Source organism: Semicossyphus pulcher, unplaced genomic scaffold (genome assembly GCF_022749685.1).
Source record: "Semicossyphus pulcher isolate SPU_LCO1_2020_fin unplaced genomic scaffold, fSemPul1.0.p SCAF_6, whole genome shotgun sequence".
In the NCBI taxonomy this organism is placed as follows: Eukaryota; Metazoa; Chordata; class Actinopteri; order Labriformes; family Labridae; genus Semicossyphus; species Semicossyphus pulcher.
The window spans coordinates 10,544,926-10,560,977 of NW_027211737.1; the positions used below are offsets into that span (position 1 = coordinate 10,544,926).

The following is a 16,052-nucleotide window of genomic DNA, read 5'->3' on the forward strand; positions in this document are numbered from 1 at the left end:
TAGGTTTTAACACATTTATAATTCACCATTTACAGAATTTAATAAAAAAGAAAACCAATCCAACAAAGAGGGGAAAGAGGAGAAGGAAACAGTTCAGCACAGTTTGCATTTACACTTTAGTAGTAACAGTTAAGGCACAACGTATCAGTGGGAATGTCCCACAACGACAGCACACCAGCCAATCACGTGGATCCAAGGTTGTGTGATTCTACCTTCTTTTCTTTTTTAGTGTTTGTGGCTATTAATCTGAAAAGTCAATCTACAAAGACTACTCTACGTACAGTACAAGTCCAACTCTTACAGGCAGGTCTACACCTGTGTGAGCTTAATCAGCATTACATCCTGAACACTCCAAACCGTGTCTTCTTCGTTGGTGCATTCAGCGCTGCACTGAGGCTCAGGCCCAAAACCAGACGAGTATCAGCAGGGTCGATGATCCCATCGTCCCAGAGTCTGTAAAAGAGAAATAAAAGCAGGTTAGACCTCACTCACTGGATGCTTCTTGCCGCACTTTTAAAGGTTTCTGATGCAGATTTTGTGTTCTCGTCTCCCTCGCTCATCTTCTAGTTTTAAGAGGTTTTAAAAAAGGATTCTCTGCTTCACTTTTTGATCTGCAGTTTAGTCTGAGCAACTGAGCCAAATTCAGTTGACTCATTGCCCTCATGAACTGTTTTGATTCTTTGCCACATCAGTATCTCCATTTACTGTGCGCATCATTATTATCCCTACATTCCTGTGGTGATGTAAAAATGCTGTTTCTGACTGGGAGAAGTCACGTGAATGCCCCCGAGGTTGGAACAACAATTCAGAAAGCTTGAGAAAATTTTGGTACAAAACTTGTTGAGTTGATGTCATATTCTGTAGGAAAATAAATGTGGTGCAGTAGTTAGCGAGAAGGTTCCTAGTTCAATCCTGGTTCAGACAAAGTGAACCTTTCTGTGTGCGGAGTTTGTGTGTTCTCCCTGTGCATGCGTGCGTTCTCGCCGGGTACTCCGGCTTCCTCCCACAGTCCAAAGACAAGTCCTTAGGTTGATTGGTGACTCTAAACTGTCCGTAGGTGTGAATGTGAGCGTGAAAGGTTTTTATGTCTCTATGTGTCAGCCCTGTGATTGACAGTCCAGGGTGTAACCCTGCCTCTCGCCGAACGACAGCTGGGATAGGCTCCAGCCCCTCGTGACCCGGAACAGGATAAGCGGTATAGATAATGGATGGATTAAATGTTGGATTGATGGTAAGACTTTTAATAATTCATATACATTACTCCTCTAATATGGTATTAAGGTTGTGTCTGTTACTTGCAGTCAATAAAGCAAGACCGAGATCAGTGCCGAGTAAGGAAATGCATCTTCATAGCTTCCATCTTTACGTTGTGACTTTGAGCTCGTTAGCACACCAAAGTTGGAAGAACGACCTCCCAATTCTGGAAATCGGAACATCGGAGGAGCGTGTGAATGCAGCAATAAGTATGTTTATAGCCTCTATTCATTAAGCCAGGACATTCTGTTACAGAGACTTTCTAAAGGACGTCCTATCCGGTAAAATATTTTAAGATATGAATCATCTCCTAGCACTGTCACATATACCTACGATTCTCCAGCATATCATTAAAACTCTCTTTGAAAAGTTCTATTATCTGCTACATGCTCTGCTCATCATACACATACATAAAAACAGCCCGCAGGACTAAATGGAAAGCAAAGATGGCTCATTTGAGCAGAACAACAACAACAACACATCTAATGGAGGAGAAAAACACTTGAACCAGCACACAGCTTCACTCCACAGGCATGAAGAGTGTTTGTTTGTGGTGTCAGTTCTTGGAAAAGCAGGATCGCATGATGTACTGAAATGATTCACAAACAAAAGGCTGACGGCTGCACAAAGAGCTTTGTCTCACGGACATGATATTTAAAACTTGATACAATGAGTCAACATCGCACCCTTCAGTGCATCATTTATCACACACCTGCCCGAGACACACAGTCACACGAGTCACCACCAAATCTCACCTGGCACTGGAGAAGTACGGGCTGCCTTCCTCTTCAAAGCGCCGCACTATTGGCTCCTTCATGGCAGCCTCTTGCTCTGCTGTGAACTGTGACGGGACAAAAGGAACTGGTGTTGTAAAGTTTGTCCAAACAGGAATAAAAACTACATTCATTTGCGTTCAAACACAGAAATAGGCAGTAAGGAGCTGTGCCAAAGATAGGGATGTCTGAGCTTAAGACAAACTGAACATAATAACCTTCATTAAGTTTTGATTCATTGCAGAGCTGTTTTATCAGACTGCATTAGCTTTATCTGAGAGCGTTTGATCCAATCATGTGAAGGATTTGCTTTAAATCCTTCTTGTAACGACCCCTGTCCCATTTATTCCACTTTTCTCAGAAATACATCACATTATAGATAAAGATAAATGTGCTCTTACTGATGTTTTGCTGCTACTTTTAGTCCACTTGATGTATTGGCAGAAGAAAGTAGAAATGATGGGACTTGTCAAGGTCGTGAATTTATGTTTTTGTGGGTGTTTTTTGCTCGGTACTTCTGCGTATATCCACAGAAATGATCACTTGTTCATCAGGGCTCCAGTAGAACAAAGACATTAAAAAACATACATACTAAATGTGTTAAAAAAGCAAGTACTGATTAGTTTTGCTGCCTTTCCAGTCCTTTTAAAGCCATACATTTTTACACCATCTTAAACATCACTCATTTAAATGCATGCAATTAGGGGCATTGAAGTGAGGGGTCATTTTGAAGCTATTAATGCACCCATAATACCTGACACAGTTTAATTATAGTAATTTCAAGACTGCACTGTTCCAGGCTAAGTCCTCATTGTAACTCGTACCACTGATATCATTTTATCCTTGTATAAGTGCCATGTTAAACCATCGCTGTAAGAAATTCATTATGTTTATGCTTTTGGCAGAAAATCCACAAAAGCTAATTTTAGCTCCTTTTTCGTTCCTGAGCAGCAGAGAGGAAATGATTAATGTGACTCGTTACCTCCTTTCCCTCGCGTGCCTTCTGATCCTTGGTGATGGTGGCCAGGACCGTGGCGGCCTGCTCACCGCCCATTACGGAGATTCGGGAATTTGGCCACATGTACAGGAAGCGAGGACTGTGGACGGAAAATAATACGCTTCAATTGGTTTGTGTTTGCACCAGAATACAGAAACGGAAATCTACGTTAAAGTAATAATCTCGAAGATTTTCATTTAAATAAATGTCTGTTAAGTCATCGCAGAATGAGGTAACACAATGGTGATTGAGCCTATGGCCCACTGATGAAAGCCTTTGCATTTGCAGTATTACAGACTGGGTGTCTGTGGCGACTTTCACAGAAAAAAAACACAAGCGGCGCCCAGTTAGTGACGCGTTTTCCATCACCCAGCAGTGGTTGGTCTGCCAGAGAGGGTAGGCGGAGCTAAGCGGCTGCTTTTCCCGTCTCTGCAAGTGTTGTGAGTAAACAGTAATCTACTATGGCTGAACAAACAAAGAAAAGATGGATGACTACAGATACAACTTCAACAAGAAGTGAAAATCCAAAGAAAAAAAAACAAACTCGACGCTCAGATGAAGCAAACAGTCTGAAAAGGAAAGCGACCGTCAGAGAGGAAAATCAAGAGTTACAACCAGAGCCGACCGTGGACGTCACACATGCAACACTGGATATCTGGGAAGTGTGCTCCCGCAATTACTGTTTATCGCCACAGGTGCCACCAAAGAGAACAAAACTGAGAGCACTTTAACTAATATCAAATACTTTGGTTAGAGTGTAACAATCAAAAACTACAGCAAACCATGATGTAAGAGAGCTAGGGCAGGGACATTGACTACTCAGAGAATACTAAACACTTTGAGAAGTCAAACCAAAGGTGACAGCATAAATTTCCAAAATTGCTAAATCTACTTTGCTTATTTAAATTTAACAAGTCAATGCTTGCCAGTCGTTTTCTAAAATTATGCTAATTGATGGAAAACGAAAAGGAGAAAGAGCTGAGTGCGAGAAGGATGAGTAAAGTTTAATTCAATTCAATCCTTCACTCTGACAACAGCTTGTGTTTAGCTAGCTTGTGCCTGTAATTAAAATGGATTTTGTTGTTATAAAATGTGTTTTTAGCATCGAAAAGGTTCAAATCTGAATATCTCCTGCGTAACAAAAGGTCACTTCCACCTAAATGGGCACCTGAAGTATTTTATTCCACATTCTGAACACCATTCTGTATACTTAGACCATGCACTGACACTCACACAGCTAATGATGGTCATATTTATACAGCAGGTGTCTACTTGAGATGCTGTCTTTGTCATCAACACAAACCGCTCATTAACTTCTTCATACCTGTAGGCTCTGCCGCACATGCCGTAGTTTCCTGCACCGTAGGAGCCGCCAATGATTACAGTGATCTTGGGCACATTGGCGCAGGCAACTGCAGTCACCATCTTGGCTCCATCCTTGGCGATTCCTCCTGCTTCATACTCTCTGCCCACCATGAAGCCTGAGATGGAGAGGCAGAGGAGAGACGGCAAACAGGAAGTGGGTTTACCGTGGTATTATATTCAGTAGCACAGGGTGTACTGAAGTGGGTTAAAAATAAATCAGTGTTAAAGAGGTGATGTTGAAAATCATTTGTATATCATGTCACAGAAGCTGATTACGATGTGAACTGTGATTATATCACTTTGCCTTTAATCACACATCACTTATCATAAGACAAATTACAAGCTAGTGTTAAATACAGGGTAGGTATAGCAACAACAATAACATATCATTATCAGTTACTGAAGTGTTAAGGAATACTAAATACCCTTCAATCTCCCACCTGAACTCAACCACGTAATGATGGAAAGAGAAATTAAAAGCACACCAACTGAACAAAATCCCTACTCTCAATAATCCCAAAACATCGGATATTACAAATTCCCACTGACCTGTGATGTTCTGCAGGAAAACAAGTGGAATGTTTCGCTGGCAGCATAACTCGATGAAATGTGTCCCCTGAAAAGAAATGCAAGTATTCAGTGAATCTGGTATTTTCCCCCTGCGACAGAAAAACTGCCCAGAGGATAAAAACACAGACAATCACTACCATAAAAAAACAATTAAGGAATGGGAATGATTTATTTCTGTGGACCAGATAATATAGTATTTTCTTTTAAGATATAAATATGTAACAGAGAAAATAATAACAGCACACAGGCTTTAGCGCTCGAGGTATTAGACGAGAGTTTGGGCTGTAGCACACAAACAATATTGTTTATGATTACTTTTTATGTATTCTTTTATGCCTTTATTTATAGAGAGGACAGTGGGTCGTGTTGGAAACGGGGGGAACATTGTCACATCCAGGGCCACCGCATCGAGGACTATAGCCTCTGTACATGGGCTACCGATTTAACCACTGAGCTGAACCAGCGCCCAAACAATACTGTCTGGATCAGATCTGGAGTTCATTTTGAAAATTGTATACATATTTTAATTTTATTATTTACTGGGCCTCTCCTTCCTCCTGGAACGAACAAGCCGTTTTGCCATTCAAAGGTCAGACCTTAGCCGCGATTGGCTGACAGTATTTGGAGTGACCGCGTTAACCCCTCCCCCATGTGTGCGATTCCACGTAGAGGAGCGTCCAGCCGCACTGCACTGTCACTCCAAAGTTGTAGAAAACATGGCTGCTCTAGGATCGGTTATTCGGCCTTATATGTACCAGCCAGAATCGCCAGGAGGTATCAGAATGGTAAGTTGAATGATGGTGAATGACGATTGGTCGATTTCAGCGAGAGCAAGGTTCTATGTAGTAACCTGCAGCTCTTCTTAACAGCCCATTTCAGAGGCGACCTTTTTAAAATGTCATTCTGGAAAAACATGGAATTATGCAGTTTTCACTTTTTCACTGTGAACAATAAACACCCAAAAATGTGAAATCCATTAAAATATGTGAACATCCATTTAAAAGATATGGCTCCTTTAAAAAACGCTGGAAACTTGTGGAGAAGCTGATTCGAAAGACCAAATCAAACTTAGCATAAAAACTGCTTCATGTTCAGGAAAACATCCATAAAGTCTGCCTGGGAGCAGCTGGCCTCACCTTTATCATCTTCGTCCCAAGTTGAGATCAGTCAGGACGGAAACTTATCAACTTGGGAGGAAGCTCATCAGACTTCACTGCAGCTTTTGTATTTGACTTTGAATATGGAGGAGCTGAAAGGCCCGCAGCCTTGCCAGAAAAAAAAAGGCGTCCTGCTCAACAGAGAGCTGCCAGAAGCTGTTGCACAGGAAAACAAGCACAAAAGCTGTGGCCCGTGCGGAGGCATCTCATTTCCATATACTTTGTATTGCCGAATTACTCAGGTGTTTTCTTTATTGTGGCAGTTAAGTCTGTGGGCTTTTTCTTTCACAAAGCATCCTGCCTTGCATTGCAAAGCGTAAACAGAAGTTGGAGACATTGTGAAAGACGGCTGCCTATTGGAAAATGTCACTTGGTGAGAAATGATCCATCAGTTTGCTTCGCAACAACAGAAATCTAATCTTTTCTCTGTGAGCTCTCCCTTTCACAGACACAAATAGCCTGGGAGAAGCTTTTAACAACATAACAGTTAGCATAATAGAAGCGCAGGCATGTCTTAAGTGTTGATGGCGTGTCTAGAAAACACATCTGAAAATGCAGCAGCTGTATTGATTTTTCTTTCATATGTTTTCTGAGCATGTCTGTTCCACATCTGAAGCACTGTGTCAGTCCCTTGCAGCATAATTACACTGATGAGATACCCAGTGATCATACTGTAACATTGAGACCTCACAGAAAGAAATGAATCCAAGAAACCTTTTTCAGGTCAGGCTTGTTATCTAATTCAAGATGTGTTTGAAAAATGTATTAGTCTATAATCACAAATTCAGCTCCTCATCTTTCATAAGCCTGCGTAAAGTTCAGCTCTGTTCACGGCAGATTGCCTTGCAAATTAAGTGAATTATATTGAATGAAAATCAAGATTGTCTCTCGTCCATGGTTTCTAAATGCGACGTTATTACAATGCCATTCATCAGAGCACTCATGAGATGGCCCCCGACAAGTGCAATTTAAGAGCTGATTGTATGAGAGCACCTTGGATGTGGAAGGTCAGTAAAAACCATCTACAAAGACTAAAGCTCCCTCAAGAGAGAAATATTGTGGGCTGGCAATGTAGGCAGCAAGTCTCTGAGGAGAATCATTTCTGAACTGCTTCAGTACAGTGCTTTAGTCCTTGACATTTAGAGAGACACAGTGCCAGTACAATGCTTCCTGCTTTGAAAATTCAACATGACTTTAATGCTCGGCTTTTTACACTCCACATAAGTGTCGCCTCTCTGTTCACAATGTTTCAGAATCGAAGCTGTAACATGAGTCTAAACATTTCTGAAGCCAAGCAAGTTTTAAGGTTTTCTAACAACTTTGAAAAGACTTGAAGGATCTTTCTTTAGCAGCTGAGCGATGCATAATGTTGGATTTTTGCCAACATAAGAAACCGATATATGGACGTATCTATAGATACAATTAAGTCTTACAAAATCTCGAGTCAACATTATTTTACCTTCTCTTATTGTGATGAAGACAGATACCCCTTTCCCACTGAAATTAGCACATTGACGCAGGTTTTTCAGACCCGAGTAGACCCGCTTATAGTTGCCAATTGTGTCTATTCCCATTGCCAGTGAAGTATCCTCATGTTGACCTCTTTTCTGCTGCGTCACCGTCTGACGTTCCAAATGTGCCAGAGGCAGGGTTAGTAAACAGTGAAGATGTTACGGTGGTTATGTCTTTATTGTATCTATTACTCATTCAGTCTGTTTATGAAACTCGGAGCTGAGAGATGAGCGGAATTTGTAGCTGAGATGACAAGGAGTCGCAGAAGTTACCGATGGAGCATAGCATTGCGCCGGAAAGGGGGCGGAGATTAGCGCGTCGAGACAGGTTTTGTGTTCCCATTAATGTGATAATTACCCGGGTCTACTGCAGAGTCATTTGACGCGGGACTGAATGCCGGTTGTAACCTTTCCCACTTAGCAAAAAAGCCTGGTGTTAGTGAGTTTTTTGACCAGTGGGAAAGCGGCTTTAGTAGATCATGTACATTTTCATGCAACATTCCTTAAAGGTGCACCCTGCAAGCTCTTGGACAGGAGTGTGTAGTGAATTGCATTAGATCACCAGAATAGTCAACAGCTTGCATCGCATGATCTAAGTGTGAACTTTTCTGCCCGTGTGTACAGAATAGTTTATTTGGTTCAGATGCAGATATTTCAATTAGGGAGCCTAGTTTGGCCAATATAGATCAAGTGTTAATATCTAAGTGCATCAGGAGAACAACCACGTTTTTGTAATCTAAAGAATATTTACCTTTTTCGCAGACTCTGAAAACAAGACTCCATTGTTGCCGATGATTCCGACAGGGTAGCCAAATATTCTTGCAAATCCTAAACAGATGCACATTGACAGTCAAACACTATGGTTAGTAGATTTCGTGTGGAAAAGGCATAAACGCTGGTTTTGTGAAAATGAAACATACCTGTGACAAGTGTGTCTCCATAGAAGGCCTTGAACTCGTCAAATTTACTGCCATCTACAACTCTGGCGATGACCTGCAATCAAATGATTTGTCTGTTTAGTACAATATTTTTGAAGTTATGAAGGGTAAGCCAGGTGATATTCTATATTTTTGTTATTGTCAAGAAATCCCAAGTTTCCTATAGGCTAGGAACAGCAGTTTTAAGCAATAGCAACTCAAAAAGGAGTAAAATGTGTATTTGATGGGAACTATTGTGAGCCATTGTTTTGGTTGTGAGTCGGGTGGTAAGAATTCAGTCACCTCAAGTCAAGAATAAACTACAATGCATATGTTTATGGTACACATCACACATCAGCAGCGAGGTTTATTGCTTAAGTGTCAAACATAACTGGTTCCAGCAGCTGCTGATTTTCTTCTTCATAAAAGAGGCTTTAACAGTTGAAAAGCTGTTCTGTAAAGAGGGAGCATCCAGTTGATCTTGCACCCTAAATGGACTGTCAATACTGCTGTACACTACAAACAGTTTGACATTTCAAGAGTTAGCAGTAAATCTTGCTCACATCAAGAATCAAAGGCACAGGCTTTAAAGTAGAAGAAAACATCTTGCTCGACCTGCCAGAGGAAGAGGAAACAGAGTGATTGATGCCGGCTGTCATTATTGACTCGGCTCCTGATACAGACCTGACAGCTAATCATAGTTTACAGTGGATTCTGAACCTGTAAAAGCAAGGTTCCTTTAAAGCATTCATAAATCTTACATATAAAGCAGAGGTGCCGAGTGCGCCTTTGTTCAATAATCCTTATTCACTGGTGATAACACAAATCTAAAACAAATGGCAATGCTCTGCTAAAGACACATTAAACATACAGAAGGTCGTCATGGCAAAGTTATATTTAAGTAGCTGTCTGAGTAGAGCCAAGAAAGGATTTTAAATTGACCATTTTATAGCTTATCAGGTACTTAACAACTATGACTACGCCCACATGATGAAGCTGAAGGAATACTAAAAGCTCTGCTATGTTTTAATCATTTCCTTCCTCTGAGACAACCTACCTCTCTGACATCAAAGTTGCGTTTCAAGTTGTCTCCAACGATGCCGTAGAGTTCATCCGAGGGGTAGAGCGGGGCTTCAGTGGGTTCTGTGGTGACCTGAAAAATAAAAACAGCAGCATGAGAACAGAAAGCACAGACAGCTTCACTTGGTGGACAATAAATAGTGAATGATAATGTTTGTCATCACTGGACTGACGTCAATGTGTTTCCTGTAGTTGAGGCTTCGCACTGTCTTTCTTGCTAAATGGAGCGCATGGTTATCGTCCAAAGCGTAGTGGTCGGTCACGCCAGATTTTCTGTAGAAGAAGCAACAAATCAGCGTGAAATGATGAAAGCTCATAAATAATAAGAACATTATAACAATAATACTGATAGACGCATGTGTTTCATACATGTAAATTATATAAAAGTATTTTATTCTAGATAATTCTTAATCATGAATGGATTTTTTTTCCAAAAACTACATAATTTAAATCTGTCATGTGATAAATGGTAAATGGACTGCGCTTATATAGTGCTTCTCTAGTCTTGACAACTCAAAGCTGCTTTTACAGAACATGCCACATTCACCCATTCACACACACATTCACACACTGATGAGGCTGCTTTGTGAAGTGCCCAACTGTCAATCAGTCATCACATTCACACACCGATGGCTATGCCAACGGGAGCAGTTTGGGGTTCAGTGTCTTGCCCAAGGACACTTCGGCATGTAGACTGTAGCAGGCAGGGATCGAACCAACAACCTTCCGACTGAAATATGACCGACTCTACCACTGAGCCACAGCCGCCCCAAAGTGGACATTTTCTATATGTTTTTTTTTCTGTTATAGAAATACCAATATATGTTAAGTGAAAAACAGATGATGAAAATGATGTAGAGGACTGCCTGACAACTGAATCTAAAGCACACATTTTATATACTGCCTTGTCTATGAGGTTACACATTACAAAGAGTGGAACAACCTTCTGTCCATTTTAAAACTCATTGTAAATCCCACCAATGGAAAATACTTGTAAGACAATTTATATCACAGGATATTAATCGCCCACATAAAGGCTATCAGTAAGTTTTCAGCAGTACTTTTAAAAGTAATGTGTTACCAAGACGGACTATGGTCGAGTCTCTCTTGGTAAAAGCCACACATGCAATGTAATGAAAAATGCTGTTTTTTCATACTTGCAGTGAAGATCAGCACCGCCGAGGTCCTCTGCAGACACTTCTTCCCCCGTGGCAGCTTTGACCTGTAAACACAGAAAGTCATCTCAGGACTCTCAAACAAACAGAAATAACAAACACAATATCACTGATGTCTTTCACCACCTCTCTCTCTCTCTCTCTCTCTCTCCCTCTCTCTCTTCTTGTGCTTAACTGTAAAGTTGCTAAAAACTAAAGCCTTTAATATTAAAGTGATAATCTCGAGGTAAATGTCTGTTAAGTCTATCTATCGCCAAATGAGGTAACACAATGGTGATTGAGCCTTTGCATTTGCAGTATATAGACTATGGACTGGGTGTCTGTGGCGACATTCTACTACTATGGCTGAACAAACAAAGAAAAGATCGATGACTACAGATACAACTTCAAAAATAAGTGAAAATCCAAAGAAAAACTCGACGTTCAGATGAAGGCAAACAGTCTAAAAAGGAAAGCGACTGTCAGCGAGGAACCGGAGCCAACCGTGGACGTCACACATGCAGCACTGTCTGGATATCTGGGAAGTGTGCTCCCGCAATTACCGTTTATCGCCACAGATGCCGCCAAAGAGAATAAAACTGAAATCTTCGAGATTACCACTTTAACCATTAATCCAATAACAGATTTATGAGCCTATCTAATATGCCAAACTTGCATGCTATTATTTTACAATTTAACAGTGTAGATTTGACCAACCAATGGAGGCCCTCCAAGGAAAATGGTTCCTTGTTTCCGCACAATGATGCTCTCATCTGCCATGGCAGGTACATATGCTCCTCCAGCGGTGCAGGAGCCCATTACAACGGCAATCTGAAAGAATAGAGAAAAAGGTCTTCTAATATTAACAAGAGACATCCAAGCTGGAACAATGTGGGAGCTTTGATATGAAATAAAAGGCTGATTCTTATGACCAGCAAGAAAAAAAGAACTTAACCATATAACTTGTAGGTCAACTCAACTTCAAGAAAGTTTGTAGTTTTGCGCTTAATAGAAATTCAGACTCGGTATTGATTTTACGCTTTACCTTGGCCTTTAACTTAAAAGGCCTTATAAATAAAGATTTGAATTATCAATCTGATTAAAAACAAATGTAATGAGCACTCGCAACTTGGACTTTAATTTGTAATACAGCAATCTAGTGGTGAGTCTGGGGGCAATACTGAATATGGTTTGGGGAAAAAAAGGAATATATGCCATGGAGTGAAAACCTTGAATAATGAATCATTTTAATAATCGGGAGAGACAATATTAGCATAAATTAATAGGCATTCAGTTTGTTGGAATATATTCAGCAATGTTCATCACTCCTGGGTCTGCTGGAGAGCTGTGAGAGCAAGACCTGTGCAAGACCTGATGTCTCTACAGCACCCATTGCATTTATCAGCCCTCACGCATGCTCGTTTTCAAACACAAGAAGGTCTCTTCTTCAATAGTCAATAGCAAGGTGGAGTATATTGTGCTGGCAGACAATGGGAAGATGAATAGCCCAGAGCAGTGCAGTTCATTTAAATTTATATTCTCTGCTCTCGCTGGTATCATTTTCAGACAACCCTCTCAGCTTCGAAGAACTGATCCATAAATCAACTCGGAGTTTTTTGCGAAGGAGACAAATAAACCATCCAACAATCAGCTGCGGTACAACAGAGACAAACAGCGTGATACATGATGAACATGTGAAATGCAATCTTATCAACGTAATATATGAGAATCACCTGTGCTATTCCCTCTGAAGACAGCCTGGCCTGGTTGTAGAAAATGCGTCCAAAGTGATCTCTGTCTGGAAAGACTTCCGCCTGGCGGGGTAGATTGGCTCCTCCAGAATCCACTGAAAAAAGAACATTGTGATTATTATTTACATCTGGCCTCTGACGATATTACAGACACCCAGTGAAAATACTGTGAAAATACAACTTCTGATATGAACATTTTATAAAGTCACAGATATACTTTTCTCCTTCTGTCCAGCATGATTTTCATATTTACGTGTTGATGTCCCCTTTTGTTTTTTACCAATCTGTTACAAATGTATAAAACTCACCTAAATAAATGCATGGCAGATGGTTCTGCTGAGCTATTTCTTGTGCACGAAGGTGTTTCTTCACTGTTACTGGGTAGTACGTCCCTCCTTTGACAGTAGCATCATTTGCAACAATCACACATTCCACTCTAAGAGAGAGAGAACAGTGAGATCTGTCAGGTGCACCTGGAGTAGTCAGTGTCATTGGAAATTAAACAAAGAGCTAATTAAATTCAGGAAGATGACGTTAACAGCCTGTGTAATTATTATAATAGACTCTCTTCTGCAGCCAGTTTAAAATCTGAAATCTGTATTAAAATGAGCAAAATCAGTGGAAACAGAATCATCTGCTTTAATCAAAATACATGTTCAGGTTAAATTGCAGCACTGCTCATAGCGCTTACCCTGAAACGCGGCCAATCCCAGTGAGTATACCACCTGCTGGGACTTCCTCTTTTCCATATAATTCATATGCTGCAAACTGAGAGAATTCCAAGAAAGGAGTCCTGCAAGGGAAAAAACATTTTAAAAAATCAGCAAATACAGTTTTTTTAAATGTAGAGGAGGAAAAAAATTGTCTGGCTTGCAATTTAAAATGCCATTCTTTCATGTGAGATGTTCAAAGTTTTGTGCACAGGAGCATAACGTGATGGTGTGACAATTTAAAAGTCTACAGTTAACAGTATGATGGCAGCAGCGTTATCCTCCTTTCACTGTTCTCCGTGTAGAGGGAAGTGTGTACACCCAAAGACATTATGACTCCCTGCCCTCTTGCTTTGTTTAATGGCGCCAAACCAGAGCACTACAAATCTTATGTAAGTGCTCTGCTGGGTGTGAGTCAGTCAGCAATGAATTTTGAATCTGTTAAAAACAAAGATGGAAGTAGATGGAACTACCCTGGATCCAGCAGTCGGTCTATGCGCTCTCTAGGAAGGAGTTTTCCTCGAGAAGTGTGAAGTCTTCTTGCTTTTTCTCCACCACCTGGGTTGAACGATTTAAATAGCATGTTAGCAAACAGTTAGGCAACACTTTGGATAGTCAAGCGTTAAAAAGAACAAATTGATTTTTGGGGGGGTAACTGTTTATGGTATTGGATTGGTGCATTTACTTTGGCAGTATGGGAGACGGTATCAGAGCAACTCTAGGACAGATATGGCCAAGTAAGGTTTTTTTTATCAACTTCATCAATACACAGATTGCTGGATGTTGGACCCTAATTTGCACATATTGAATAAAAACACAACAAATTACTTAAAGTAGTGTGTAATCCCTCATGTGCCCACACCTACCCAATTTAACCTTCTCTGTGCGGCTTTTCAGCTCATCGACAAGAACTTGCATTCGCTCATAATTCTCCTGAAAGACAAGAAGAGCACATGGACATTTGTTTAGCTTGTGGTGTTATATGATGTTCTACTTAAGACCACTTCAGGCAGATATAGCACCACATCAAGAAAGTGATGACAAACACTGTCAAACAGACAGAGTGTGAAAGTAATGTATAAAAAACAACAGTCTGGACGGCTTTGTTTAAAGATACATAGAAGTTAGTATTTTATAATTATCTGATAACAGCAGAAACACACGTGATGTAGTAACAATTTAATCAAACAGGACATTATCCTAAAAGTAACCTGGCACATAATCAAGTTCTTCATATGGAAAGTTATACGACCACCTACTCACTAATAACATTCACTAAGAAAGTAATACATAAAAGATCAGTGCCCTTGTCTCACAACAACCCTGTTAGCTCGCAATTACACCCAATCATTGTCTGAGTGGGCGAGCATCAAGATATATTTTTTTTCCTACATTACAAGTTATAATTATTGAGCTAAATTAATCGTTAAAGTCAGCTCTTAGACTACTTTGCAATAGAGAAGTGGATTACCACCTCCGCACTCATCAATCTGTCAAGAGACAATGAAAAAGGTCGAGAACATCGCTGCAATCAGATTTATTGTGGGACATGATCACTTAAAAGTTGTTTATGCAAATATGTCTTCCTCCAGGCTGGAAAAATAGAAACTGTGTATGTAGTGCCACCCAGTGACATTTTATGGTGTTGCATCAGTGAGGATGAATTTTTTTGACTGAATGTGAACACTTTGTACCTATACTTACACACATGTGCTTTATGATTAAGCTGATTCAATTTTAACATCAACTTTACACTCTCCAGCATTAAAACTACAAAATAATAAAGAGTAACCCTGACTTGCTTTTTCTTCTACTTTGGAGTATTTTATACATTTTAATGCTGTTTTAGGGAAAAGTAATGCTGCTCATACCAATCTTGGCTTTGTCAGAAGTTGAAGCTAAAAAGGGGATGTTTATGGTAGATTTGGCCCTTTATTTATATTGCAGTTTTATTTGTATTTATACTGTTAAACCCCCGGGTAGAGGTTCCAACTTCCTACCGTGGGTTATTCAAACGTCCCGACTGGTTGCCACTTTAGCAATCTATTCCCACACTCAGGGCAGTCAATTGTGCAAGTTAAGAAAGGTCTCATCTGTATAAACTTCATGACACTTGAGAGGCAGGTATTATAACGTTTCAAGTTAGGTGCAGTTTAACTCAAGTTCACCATTTAGGTGAAAATAATTAACAAGCAGGACTATTCTCCTTTATCAGGACTGAGCCAAGGCAGCGTCTTACTGCTGAAACCTGCTGGTAGGAGGCACGGGTCATGGAGGAAGGCGAGTAGTGGAAATACAGCTGACAGGCTACTGTGATGATGCTAAGACCTTGGCACAGTGCAACCTCAAGGTTTTGACCTCCTGTAGCCATTAAACTCGCTTGAATTGACTAATAACTATATAAACTATTGTCTTTAAGCTTCTACACATTGTACACCTTGCATGTCATCTCACCTAGTTGGTTAAACAGTTAACACTGACATTAGCAGCGACTGTAATTCTTATGTTACAGTTTAGCCAGCTTGGATTAGCAACAGGCTAGCCTACCTGATATTCAGAAGACTGTTTATCCGGCTGGGAGCCGAGTCGAGCTACTTTATCGGCGTAGTAAGACCTTGTTGCAGCCACAGGTAGACTCCTGCATCGGAGCAACCACGGTCTGGCCGTCTGTAGAAGCATTTTGATGCTCACGTCCAGCTACACGGGCAGTTTGCTAGCTTGCTAGCTAACCTAGAAGTGTTCTTCTTCTGTGTTTAATACCAGTATGATTGAAGCTTCTTGTCGCCACCTGCTGTTCCATCAGGAGAGTTGCA

General features: G+C 40.5%; 1 protein-coding gene across 1 annotated transcript; it reads right to left on the reverse strand.

Annotated features, from left to right (window-relative positions):
- On the reverse strand, positions 1 to 15,975 carry mccc2 (methylcrotonyl-CoA carboxylase subunit 2). Its single transcript, XM_069683108.1, has 17 exons — positions 15,787 to 15,975; positions 14,106 to 14,172; positions 13,713 to 13,797; positions 13,221 to 13,322; positions 12,838 to 12,965; positions 12,512 to 12,624; positions 11,496 to 11,609; positions 10,782 to 10,846; positions 9,798 to 9,897; positions 9,602 to 9,697; positions 8,548 to 8,620; positions 8,379 to 8,455; positions 4,939 to 5,005; positions 4,349 to 4,505; positions 3,010 to 3,124; positions 2,010 to 2,095; positions 1 to 453 (listed from the first exon to the last, which is right to left on the reverse strand). The coding sequence occupies exons 1-17, from the start codon at positions 15,916 to 15,918 to the stop codon at positions 336 to 338; spliced, it is 1,695 nt and encodes a 564-aa protein (XP_069539209.1). The 5' UTR covers positions 15,919 to 15,975; the 3' UTR covers positions 1 to 335.
- Positions 15,976 to 16,052: the final 77 nt, after the last annotated feature.

Excerpts from the sequence above, each read along its gene's own strand:
- mccc2 (XM_069683108.1), bottom strand. The coding sequence starts at position 15,918 with ATGCTTCTACAGACGGCCAGACCGTGGTTGCTCCGATGCAGGAGTCTA. Across the intron at positions 12,966-13,220 it reads GGGATTGGCCGCGTTTCAGG|AGTGGAATGTGTGATTGTTG; the intron begins GTAAGCGCTATG and ends TCTCTCTCTTAG. Across the intron at positions 4,506-4,938 it reads TTTCCTGCAGAACATCACAG|GCTTCATGGTGGGCAGAGAG; the intron begins GTCAGTGGGAAT and ends TCTCCATCTCAG.